This window comes from Ornithorhynchus anatinus, chromosome 19 (genome assembly GCF_004115215.2).
Source record: "Ornithorhynchus anatinus isolate Pmale09 chromosome 19, mOrnAna1.pri.v4, whole genome shotgun sequence".
Classification (NCBI taxonomy): Eukaryota; Metazoa; Chordata; class Mammalia; order Monotremata; family Ornithorhynchidae; genus Ornithorhynchus; species Ornithorhynchus anatinus.
In genome coordinates, this window is record NC_041746.1 from 31,753,414 (window position 1) to 31,766,471 (window position 13,058).

General features: G+C 38.8%; 1 protein-coding gene across 2 annotated transcripts in view; it reads right to left on the reverse strand.

The window, feature by feature from the left end:
• The window catches only part of ASCC3 (activating signal cointegrator 1 complex subunit 3), a 263,001-nt gene that overhangs the window by 120,885 nt on the left and 129,058 nt on the right, over window positions 1-13,058 (reverse strand). For both annotated transcript variants that reach the window (XM_029046904.2, XM_029046905.2), the window contains exon 14: window positions 6,661-6,795. In XM_029046904.2, the coding sequence (XP_028902737.1) occupies window positions 6,661-6,795 (135 nt within the window). The remainder of the gene's footprint in view (window positions 1-6,660; window positions 6,796-13,058) is intronic.

Below are 13,058 nucleotides of genomic sequence, written 5' to 3' on the forward strand. Positions count from 1 at the left end.
AGGTTAAAGCGAGAGAAAATTTAAAGAAAGTATGCAACAGCCAACATTATTTAAAATGTCAGCATTTATAGGTTTTCTACACCCAGTGGATTTTTTCTTTCATCAATTCATTTTAGTTTTGAGTGGTGAATGGAATTTATGAGGAAAAGTTTACCTATTATTCATTTTATTATTCACTGTTTACTCAAATTACACAGGGCACTCTATAGAGTTGCAGATCATACATAATAAATCCTACTTCCTCCTACTTAGATTGTGAGCCCTTTGTGTGCCAGGGACTTTGTCTAACCTGATTATCTTATATTTATCCCAAAGCCTAGTATAATGCTTGGAACATAGTAAGTGCTTAATAAATATCATAATAAATTAATTTACTACATAAATATGTCATAGCATTTGCCATCAGGTAGACTTTTTTAAGGGCTTTAAAATGGCAAAGACTGGGTGGGAAGTTTTGCCTGCACAAATGTAACCACTTCTTATGGGCAGGCAACATGGCTCATGTTTCTGTTGTACCCTTCCAAGCCCACAGTACTGTGCATGGCACCCAATGGGGGCTCAATAAATATCATCACTAATTTATCTAATATCTTTGTCAGCAGAGAAGCACAAGTCACCCAACTGATTCGGAATTAAATTATGCTCAGAGTGCAACATTCCAATCAGGACCACTAGTGGAGTTGGACTCGTTACCAAGCCAAGTGTTGACCACAGTCGGAATTCACTGGTCCGTTGTTCAACTACCGTTACCAGTTGTCATGTGGATGTAGAACCCAGGTTAGAATGTCCACTCAAACCCCAAATCCCAGAAAAATTAAACAAAAGGGGCGAGGGAAGGGGAGGAGGGAACTGTTTTTAGGCTAACTGTTTAGGCCTATTAGGAATTCCCTTATAGGTTTGGTTATGCAAAATCTTATACTCACCTACCCAAAATTCAAGGTTTTTCCAGGACGCCCTCCTATCCCAAAATTAGGTAGGCATAATCCTTTGAGGAATGGTCACTCTCAAAGATCTGATTCCCCATATGACAGTTTTTCAGGAGAAAGCCATAAAAGGAATCAGCAAAGTACCTGAATCAGATAAAAAGGTTATTTGCTCAAAACCTAACCTTAATCCTGACCTAAACCACTAACCCTACCCCAACCCTAACCCAACACCTAAAAACGTCTTTCTCGTAGGATATGGCACCAATTCTAAGGGAGCCCTCCCACCATGAGATCCTGAAAATTTAGAGACATTACACTGAACACTACATTGTTTGGAACATAGATCTACCACAGGGAAGTATTATCATGGTCTACCAGCACAACATAACAGAATTCAGAGTCAAGGCAACAAACTCTGAAGGTCCAAAAGAGTGAGAAGGGAATCCCCTTCTGAGATCTTGGAAAGGTCAACAGACTGGGGACAAAAAGCTGAATGGAGACAGAAAACAAAAATGGGTTTGACTGGATGGCGATGGAAGGAAAGCTGAAATGTTCTCTTGTAGGTTTCAGCAAGTTTTGCAAGAAAAAAATGGGACCAAAATTCATTCAATTGTATTTTATTGAGTGCTTACTGTGTGATAAAAATAATCTGCTGCCTCCTTTAGCATGGAAAGATAAAAAATGGTTGTTTGGGGAGAAAGGAGGGGATTTGTAGCTACTGACCTATGCAAATTCACTCACAATGCTTTTCAACCTTAAGAGATGGTAGACATATAATGTCAAAATATCCAGAAGCAAGTGAACTGCTTGGGGAGAACAGGACAGGTGCAACAGCTGCCACTATGTAGTACAGGCAGTGGACAAATAATGATGATGATAATCATGAACTTATGATAGTAATAATAATAATAAGTAATTGCTGTAATGGTTAAATACTGCATTTAACACCTTTGAAATACAGTCGGTGTGTTCAACTTTTTTTACTTTCAATCCTTTGTTCAGTTCCTCATATCAGACAGATAACTGCTCTCCCCCACTTCAAAGCCTTATTGAAGACACATCTCCTCCAAGAGGGATTCCCTGACTCAGCCCTTCTCTCCTTTTCTCCCACTCCCTTCCAAACCACTCTTCTTGCTTCTTCATTCATCCTCACTCCATCCCCACAGCACATGTGTATCTGTTATTTATCTTTTTAATAATAATAATAATGTTGGGATTTGTTAAGCGCTTACTATGGGCCGAGCACTGTTCTAAGCGCTGGGGTAGACATAGGGGAATCAGGTTGTCCCACGTGGGGCTCACAGTTTTCATCCCCATTTTACAGATGAGGGAACTGAGGCACAGAGAAGTTAAGTGACTTGCCCAGAGTCACACAGCCGACAAGTGGCAGAGCCGGGATTCGAACTCATGAGCCCTGACTCCAAAGCCCGTGCTCTTTCCACTGAGCCACGCTGTATTAATATCCATCTCCCCCTCTAGACTGTGAGCTTGTTGTGGGCAGGAATGTGTCTGTTGTTATATTTTACTTTCTCAAGAGCTTAGTATAGTGCTTTGCACACAGTAAGCACTCAATAATTATGATTATTATGAATGAAGGAATATCAAATTAATATCAACCCACCTTAAATAATGCACTATGGAATATCTAATAATGGAATGCCTTTAGAAATTCCAATTTTTTGAAGGGCAATATCTTTCTATTAGGAAAGTGAGAAAGTCTTTAAAGCAAAATACTCCTATGTAGCTAATCTCTCCGGGCAGCACTCTCTCACCCTAATCCATCCTCCACACTATTCTTCAGCCCAGTGGGGCAAGAAACATTGTAAACTCAGCTTCAAAGGGACAAAGAAGAAATGGAAAGCAGTTTAACTTCTGTCCCTGGGAAAATACCAGCAAAGTAATCATAAAATCAATCTTTTGAAGAGATGGAGGGGCTTGCTAACAACAGCATGATTTCATGAAGAGTCAGGCTGAAAGACTAATCCAAAATTTTTTCTTCTATGACAGTGATCGGTAGAATGGGAATAGGGTAATCTATTCTGGCTTTAGCAAGGTTTTGATTTTGACTCGTGCACAAATTCAGCAATCAATTGGGAAAAAACAGTTCAGACCCTGCAGATATTAGATGGGTTCTTAATCAGCTGATGGGTCAAATTTGGATTTTATTACCAATTGATCAGGGTCAGCTCAAGGGATAGCCCAAAAGTAGTGTTTTGTAAAGGTTAGTCCTTGACCTCGGTCTGATTAATAATTTCATCTATGGCTTTGATGGAAAGGGAAAATGTATTAATTATGTTTACAGGAGACATGGAGGTTTGGGAGCTGGTCCAGGCTTTGAAGTTTAGAATAAAAGTTAAAATGGCCAAGGTAAATTGGAGAGCTAATTCAAAATACATGCAGTAGGAGCTTTTGGGGGGAAAAGAGCTTAGGATTGGCAATGGGTGGGCAAAAATCACACAAATAGGAATAAAAATGGCAGAAAGTGATCATGGGGTGGAAGAGTCTATAAAACCAGGAACCAAAGTAAACAATATGCTAAAGACACTTGATCAGCAACCTAGATTTTTGTCACTTTACAATTCATGACTGCTGAACAGTCAGAACTAATCATATCAGCCCCAACCACTGCTGCTAAGAGTTTACTGCAGCCACACAACTCATCGGCCACTTCCTCCACTGAGCCTCACTGAGATTGTGTGAAGACTTTTCCTCCTCCCTCTCATACCCAGCATCACTGCAACTGAGCGCCATCCCCTTCCCCCACTCCCCTTGCTGGAGTGGAATGGGCAAGGAGATTGATCAACATCCTTTACTTAGCATCTGTGTGCAGAGCACTAAACTGAGCATTTGAGAGAATATAACTAAGTTACAAGACACGATCCCTGGCCTCAGGGAGTTTGCAGTCTAGTCAAAAGAGCAATGGGGAAAGAGCTGCCCAGTTGTTAAAAGGCTGAGACTGTGGAACCAGGGATGGTCCTGCCTGGGAGGAGCCTGAAAGCTGCCTCTTAAGCAGTAATGTACCATGGCTTGTTCTCTTATTGTTCTAAGTTATTCATTGATTGCTCTGATATATTACATCATTTATCCCCTTTGGTTTCTGTTGCCAGTGCCAAACATGTTAAATTGAAGACCGCAGTAATATCTCAGCTGGGCTTAGGATAGGGTAGGAATTGAGACTGTGAACCCCACTTGGACTGGGTCCAACCCAATTTGCTTGTATCCACACCAGCGCTTAGCACAGTGCCTGGCACGTAAGTGCTTAACAAATATCATTATTATTGCTGAATTGTATTTTCAAAGTGCTTAGTACAGTGCTCTGCACACAGTAAATGCTCAATAAATACAATTGAATGAATATGCTCAACAAATGCAATTAATAATAGTGCAGTGTTATTAACATAAGTAAGCACTGTAATAAAATGCACACAAAGCAATGCAGCACAGAGGCAATGTGGATTAATCTCAGGTGCCTGGTTAGATCCTTAATTGGGGGTGTTGATTCTAGTTCTGGACCCCTAATTAGAAAAGAGTGAAGAGAATTTGGAGAATCTCAGAGGAGAACCAGAAACAGGGTTGGGAAATAAAGCTTATTAGAAAAAACTAAGTTTTGGGGATGATTCCAACTAGAAAAGACTGAAGGGCAATTTAATAATTTTATTCAGGGGTATGAAGAAATCTCTGAAGCTGTTTGCTTTTGAAACTTTCTGTTCTGGGCAGAATATGAAGAACTGGAGGCAAAATTGGAGCATAATGGATTTAGGTGAAGTATGAAAATGGATTTATGGTCACTGAGTGTTATTATGCACTGAAATGATTCACTTGAAGAGGTTGTGAAATTTCTTATGGATGTCTTTAAGAAGTATAATGGATTTTCTCTATTTGGAGTATTTTCAGGTGTGATCCTGTCAACTACTTATTTCCAGGATGGTACTGTCCCAATTTACTTAAACACGTGCATTTGAGAATCTAACAAGCAGTCAGATATAGGATAAAGACAGAAAGCACATTTCTCAGTCGACTTTACTCAACTGTCAACACAAAATTCCCCCCGGTCCCCAAATCAAATTTACCATCACCATCAACACTGTTTATGTGGCATCAACAGTGCAGAGGACTAGCAAGGCAGAACTCTGAAGTTCCACAGGATATTTCCTAACCTGTGAATCATGACCCTGATTCATTGCAGCAGGCTTACTTCCTACATCTTCACATTGTATAATACGTGTAATATAAACAATTGGCATTGTCCAGTGGAAAAATCTTGGGCCTGAGAGTCAGAAGACCCGGGCTCTAATCCTAGCCCAGCCACCTGCCAGTTGTGACAAAGACCATAATTATTAAGCAACAAAGGCTGAGCATGAGAAGAAAAATATACCTTCAGATAAACCAGAATCTAATAATAATCATTATGGTATTTGTTAAGCACTTATTATATGCCAAGTACTGTACTAAATTCTGGGGTAGATGCAACATAAGCATGTTAGGCCTAATCCCTATCCTAATCCCTATCCCACACTGCGTCTAAAATGGAAGGAGAACAGATAATTATAATAATTGTGGTATTTGTTAAGCACTTACTATGTGCCAGGCACTGTATTAAGTGCTGGGGTAGATACCAGAACATTGGGTTGGATACAGTACCTATCCCAGGTGAGCTCAAAGTCTCAATCCTCATTTTATAGATGAGGTAACTGAGAACCAAAGAAATGAAGTGACATGCCCAGGGCCACACAGAGAAGCAGCGTGGCTCAGTGGGAAGAGCATGGGCTTTGGAGTCAGGGCTCATGAGTTCGAATCCCAGCTCTGCCACTTGTCGGCTGTGTGACTGTGGGCAAGTCACTTCACTTCTCTGTGCCTCAGTTCCCTCATCTGTAAAATGGGGATTAAGACTGTGAGCCCCACGTGGGACAACCTGATTCCCCTATGTCTACCCCTGCGCTTAGAACAGTGCTCAGCACATAGTAAGCGCTTAACAAATACCAACATTATTATTATTACAAGTGACCTTCTGACTCCCAGGCCTATGCTCTATCCACTACGCCATGCTGCTTCCCACTACACCATGCTGAATCCCTATTTTAAAGAAGAGGAACTGAGGCACAAAGAGGTTAAGTGACTTCCCCAGGTCACAGCAGTGGCAGAGTCGGGATTAGAACTCAGGAACCCTCCTTCCCAGGACTGTGCTCTTTCCACTAAGCCACTCTGCAATCTCCAAGTGATTTATAGTCAAAAGGAATTAGTAGAATTTTAAAGATAAAGCAAATATCCTGAAAATCATTCCTAATGGGATGACAGTTACTCTTGAAAGGTCAGAATCCAAATATTCCATTACAATTACTGCCATGCTATTAAGCAGAAACCTTGCAGCTTTTTTGGAGGCGAGAAGGGGAGGTAGGAGAGAGAGGAGGAGGAGGGGTAAAACAAATGTGTCTTATAGAAGTCCTGACCACTGAGAAGGAAGTATGGATGTGGATTCTTAATCAAAGAATAGAAATGAACACTGCAGTCATGGCAGAGCAAGGAGATTCTCAATGACAATCTCTTGGAGCAACACTGCAAAATCACTATTAGCCAGGAAGAAACACTTCAAGTTTAAGCCATCATAAACCCATGAAATGTATTCTCTGGAAAAAAAACACGCTAGGAATAAGTTAGACTGTGTGTATGTGATCTACACAATATTTTCCAAATCAAATACCAAAATTCTTGGAAAATGTTCCCAGCAGCCCTTTACCTGTTTTTCAGCATGTCCATAATCTGAGTTCTGAGTGGGCAAAAAGTAGCACATGTGGCCATTATTTTTGGCTTTTTCCCGAAGGGACATAGCTGTTCGCACTGTAGCATTTCGGGCATGCACAAACACCATCACCTAAAAGAAGAGAAAATAATAGATTCATTACTGTGAAAGTGAACTAATTGATATGATGAAATTTCCAGTTTGTAAGTACTTGGAGCGGGGGAAGGTGGGGAGGCTAGAATCTATCTGGGGGCTTTCAGATTCTCTGCCTTCCTCGTGTTGCCTCCTTTGTGGTCAACTTGGCACCTTCATCACAGAGAGAGCAAGGAAGGCAGAATGAACTCCAATTTAGGTCCTAATTGTCACCTGGTTGCAGGTTTTGTAAAGAGAGTATGTTAAAGCAATGGTGAAAGCGAGGTTTGGGGTTTATCTCTGGATTTCCTTGTCCATTCAACCCCAGGATTCTGTTACCAAGGATAATCAGGAATTGGATACACATTAAAATCCAAAAACCTCCCAGAAACATAGAAAATACCAATTGATTTGAGGCAGCCACTCAACAGAAACTAAAGTTATCTGAAAACCCCGATGCATTATCCAAATAACCAATGATGATAACTTTATTTCTACAAAAAGAGTTTTTTTATGCTATTTCTAAGTGTTTACTATGTGTCAGGCACTGTAGTAAACGCTGAGGTAGCTACAAGCCAATCAGGTTGGACACAGCCCCTTTCCCACATGAGGCTCACAATCTTCACCTCCATTTTACAAATGAGGAACCAGAGGCACAGAGAAGTTAAAGGACTTGCCTAAGATCATACAGCAGATAAGTGGTGGAGTTTGGACTGGAACTCAAGTCCTTCTGACTCCCAGAACCATGTTCTATTCAGCAGGCCGCATTGCTTCTCAATGTTCCCACTGCAGATAACTATAGCAATACTCACAGTTCTTTCAAGAGGCTGCCAACTTCACTTTATATATATATATATACACCACTTAATTTCTTTGTAGTTGGCAATTTCAATTTCCTCCCAGCACTCAAACACTACAAACCCAGAAGATGCAAAGAAAGTTGGATTCAAGATCTGTGGTTCTTAATTTAGGAAACACAGTTGGTAGTCTTACTGTATTTATTAAGCACTATGTGTCAATGACTGTACTGTGTACAGGGGCAGACTCAAGATAATCATACTGAATAGAGTCACAGTCCCACACAGGATGCTCTCTTTAAGGAATCTTTTGAAAGTTCAGGTAGAGAAAAAAATCTTGAATTCTGGGATGGAAGGAAATTCCTAGATTCCATTCTCATTGTTCTGTCTGCACATTATCTGCAAACCCTAGGATTTATTTTTGAAGCACATGGATAATTACAATAATAAGACTAAGATATCTCCCAGATGCCCTAGATTGTTTACAGGCAATACGATATCTATTTTCCATCACTTAAATGCCACTTTATACAAGTCCTTTTTAAATACCTCAAATATCAGAGTTATGCAGACCATAAGGAAGAATAAAATACGACTCTAAATCTTCATTAATTATTTCAGTCTGATGGCTCAATTTATCATTTTGCAAATTATTTTCTATTACAACCCAGAGAAACATAAGTTACAACTTAAAGCAGCAATTTCTTTTTATTAAATCATGTCTTGTTCAGTAAAATTAGCCCACTTTATTATAAGTTTGGCTGTCTGCAGACAGCTTAAAATGGCTTTACAAGGCCTTGGATAACAATTAATACTTTTTTTAAAAGAATTTGTTCATTAATTCATTAATTTCTTTGATTTAAAACCCTTTGAAATTTTTAATCAACAACAAGGATGGCACTTTATTTGGAAAGAATACCTCCAAGTGAATCCTGAAAAAACAATACTGATATCTGATACACTATTCAAAAAGCTACAAGTCAAGAAGATAAAGTAGGGGGAAAAATAAATCAGTGGTATTTATTGAGACCGTACAGTGTTCAGAGTACTGTACTAAGTGCTTGGTAGACTACAATAGAACAGAATTGGTTAACATATTCCCTGTTCATAACAACTGTACAGTCTTCAATGCAAGGACATGAGCAAATTTTATTGAGGAAAAATAATTACTCTGTGGTCTCTTTCTGGAACCACTTGGAGTCATCAGAAATGCCAATATTTGGTGATTTAGGAAAGTTTTCAGAAACAAGGTTTGTATTCACTGCTTGCAGCTCTTTGGACTCAAATGTCCATAGGCAAATGACTTTTGAACTCAGAGATCAGAGTTGTGGAAGCATCAGACCATGATGTGTCAATAACCACCTGTATTTTTGTCTAATAGGGACACACATGGATGCACACAAAGTTGCTTTTAAAATGTTCCCCATAACCTTCAAGCAGGCTTTGAATCCAATTTTCTCTGCCTTCTCTTCTCCTTATTCCATATGTTGCAAACCACAGGTTTTCAATGACAAACTTAAAACATTTGGCCCTTGTTTCCTCAAATTTCAGGACAGATATTGCTTTCCCCTTTTTTAAATAGTCTCTTCCTTCTGTTTCTGGCTATGGAATTAATGCAGTTCTTTTCTGGTATTTCTTAAGTGCTGATTATGTGCCTGGCACTATTCTAAAACCTGTGGTATATACAAGTTAATCAGGTTGGACACAGTCCATGTCCCACATAGGGTTCAGACTCACAGTCTTCATCTCTGTTTTACAGATGGCGTACCTGAGACCAGAGAAATGAAGTGACTTGCCCAAGGCCACACATAAAACAAGTGACAGAGCTTGGATTAGAACCCAGGTCCTTCTGACTCCCAGGGATCATTCGATCATATTTATTGAGCACTTACTGTCTGCAAAGCACTATACTAAGTGCTTGGGAGAGTACAGTACAACAGACACATTCCCTGCCCACAATGACTTGGCCACATTGCATCCCTAAAGCTGGGATCCTCCTCCCATACAAAAGATACATGACTACCATGCAATTGATTACTCCTACTATAATTGATTTAACTCACTTTGAATCTCTAATATATTTTAGGATAAATTCACTTTCTTTTTGTTGTTCAAATACCCTCTATGTTATAGCTAAATTTCTCTTATTCAAGTGAATGGTGGGTATCAGTGACTTCTCTCTATGATGAGGATTGATAGTTCTATTTTTGGCAGCAAACTAAGCTTGATTCTCTCTGCAACGCTGCGTGAGCTTGAGGGACAGAAAACACGCACCAGGTGCTTCTGGCCAATCAATATCCAACAAAGTAAGAGCCCAGCTCTCCTCATTTGATTTCAACCCAGTCCCTAGCCACTCTCTCCAAAGTTGCCCAACGTGACTCTTTTCTGGAGCAACTCCCTTTGTTATTAATATAGCCTCCTCCCTATGTGGAGGTTTTCAGACAAACTAGAAAACATTTACTCATATTCTGAACTTCAATTTCTTCACATCCCAACATGAAGAACAAAACATAAAAATGGTGGATTGATTCTAACTGCTCCTTACTCTCAACTTATCCTCTAATAATAATAATAATGTTGGTATTTGTTAAGTGCTTACTATGTGCTGAGCACTGTTCTAAGCGCTGGGGTAGACACAGGGGAATCAGGTTGTCCCATGTGGGCTCACAGTCTTAATCCCCATTTTACAGATGAGGTAACAGGCACAGAGAAGTTAAGTGACTTGCCCAAAGTCATACAGCTGACAAGTGGCCAAGCCAAGATTTGAACCCATGACCTCTGACTCCAAAGCCCGTGCTCTTTCCACTGAGCCACGCTGCTTCTCAACTCTTCCTCTGGTCCTGAACTCCCTTCCCACTAATCATCCCACTTTTAAATTCCCCCTAAAAATTTCCACAGCCTCTAACAAGCCAGAGTCACATGAATAAGTCAGACATCTCTTGCAGAGACATATTTATATCCTCTCTCAACAAATGGGTGTGTATATGCCTGTCAATCATATATTCTGATTCCACTGCTCAATTAACCGGTGGAATTTACTGAGAGTTTACTGGGTGCAAAGCACTTTACCAAGGCAATAAATACAACTGACTGACTAATCAAGCATTTGGGAGAGTACAATAGAACAGAGTTCGCAGGTATGTTCTTTGCCTTACAGTCCTTTCGGTGAATACGTTTCAGACTGTCTCTCCCATTAGAGTTTCATCTCCTTGTTACTAGGGAATGTATTTCATATTTCTGTTGTGTTTCCCCAAGTGATCAGTATAATGAATTGCACCCAATGAATGCTCAATAAATACCATTACTGTCAATAGATCATAGGTATTTACTGAGCGCTTACTTTGTGCAGAGCCCTGCACTAAGCGCTTGGGAAAGTACAATATAACATAGTTGGTAGACATGTTGCCTGCCTGTGGTGAGCTTAACTACTACTACTACCAGTACTACTACCCAAGGCAATGAACTATTAATGAAAATGAGCATAAAGTAAAAGTTCCATATTCTTTTGTGTAACAGTCATTTTTGTAACATTTGTTAAGCACTTGCTCTTTGCCAAGCATTGTGCTAAGTGCTGGAGTAGGCAAAATCTGGTCAGACACAAAATATTCTACTGAACACGCATAAAATTTGCAAAATTGGGTAGCCTTACTATCTAAATTGAATTTAAGAATAGAGTTTATGAACTATAATTATTGCTCACCATTATCACTTAGCTTTAATACACATATTTCTAAAAAGAATTATAAAAATCAGCAGCAATCAACACCAATGTAAATCTATCCAATTATAAGTGTTTTCTGAAAAAACCAGGTAAGCTTGATCAGATATGCCATTAAAACATAACATATTTCTAACAGGGTTAATTTACCCTGTCCTAGCTATGTCAGAAAATTTTATAATTCACTGGCTAACCTCTGTGCATTAAATTATGCAAATAAGTTGGTGAAAGTAATTTAGAATAGAGAGCACTGGTTCCACAGTTACAAGCTGTGTAATTAGATCTGTACTTTGCAGTTCAAACTACCCTGGCCTCACACACTGAGTTTCTGCAACATTTTTCCAGAAACCAAAGCTTTTAAGTAAAAAAAAATTAAATGCAAGTACAAACCACATACATTCCAGTTTGCCTATATATTGTGCAATACAGTGTATGTGGAACTTAAATATGTGGAACTTGAATCCCACCAATTTCATTAATGAACCCATTTTGTCCTGAGTAAAAAAAACAAGTTTATAAGCTTAACCCTTTAACCTTTAAGAGATGTTTGCCGAAAAATTCCACCCCTAAAATTTTGAAAAGGGTATTGTCAAGACTAAGGAGAACAATCCTGCAATACTTATTGGCAGAATATTTCATATTTATGGATAGATCCATTCTGAATATACCATTAGACAAACATAAAAAGACTGTACCACACATCTTGTATATACTTTCTGGCAGCAATAATTCAATGGTGATTATCTTTCAAGGTGGCTCTCTAGGTATTAAAATCTTGCATGAGTTGAACATTGACGGTTCTATTTAATTGCCTGACAAGAAAAATTACTCCACTTTCTTGAAGAAAGAAGTCTTTTACTTTTTATTCACTTGAAAAAAAAATGCTCCATCTGTGAATAAACAGGGCTGTCACTGACAGTTAATCCTAAAAACTACAGTTGTCATTTAATTTCTGCAATAAAATAGTCGCATTGATCCAAGAATGAAGACAGTAAGTTACAAGTCTAGCCTTCGGTTTGTTAGTGAATAATTCTGCTGATCATAAACTGTCTTACAATGAATTAGGTCTCTAAAAATACTAATGAGATTTGAATTCAGTCCTGAAATTTGCATGCTACAATTAAAGCATAATTTGATTTATCATTGGGCCATGTTATTGCCTCAGGTACAGGAAATGCGAGTTTAAATTTTACTAGAAAATTATTCAGGTGTATAGAAAAAAGATAAATCAAAAAAAAAATATCATCCTAGAACTTCAAGTGATTAGCATTATGTTTGGCCTAAATCAATTTTATATTTCAATTTCAAAAAAATCAACTTCTTGAGAATCTCTGAACATAGCAGAAGGGCCTGCTGAAGAAACAAACAAATCACTGTCAGTCATTTCAATTTGCATATGCTTAAGCCTAAACCTGTTACTGCACTCCAATGTTATTCTTAATATTCATTTACCTTTGATTTACAGTGTTTTACTGACCAAACTCCTTGCCCATAAATCAGAGAATGATGTAAAATGGGAGGAAAAAAAGTCACAAAACAACTTTTAGAGGAAATCGACAAAGATCAGAACTAAAGTTGATTTCTTGCACACTGCCTGCTTTTTAAAAAAAACAGCTTGTAGCTTCAAGACACATTTTGGTAATCTGCATGAGAATTAGGCTCCTACACAGTTTTCTGGTCAAAACTACTGAATTCCTAGCAAATGCCCCAGTTGGAGCAAGTGGCTCATTCTTTTTTCTTGTCTTTGA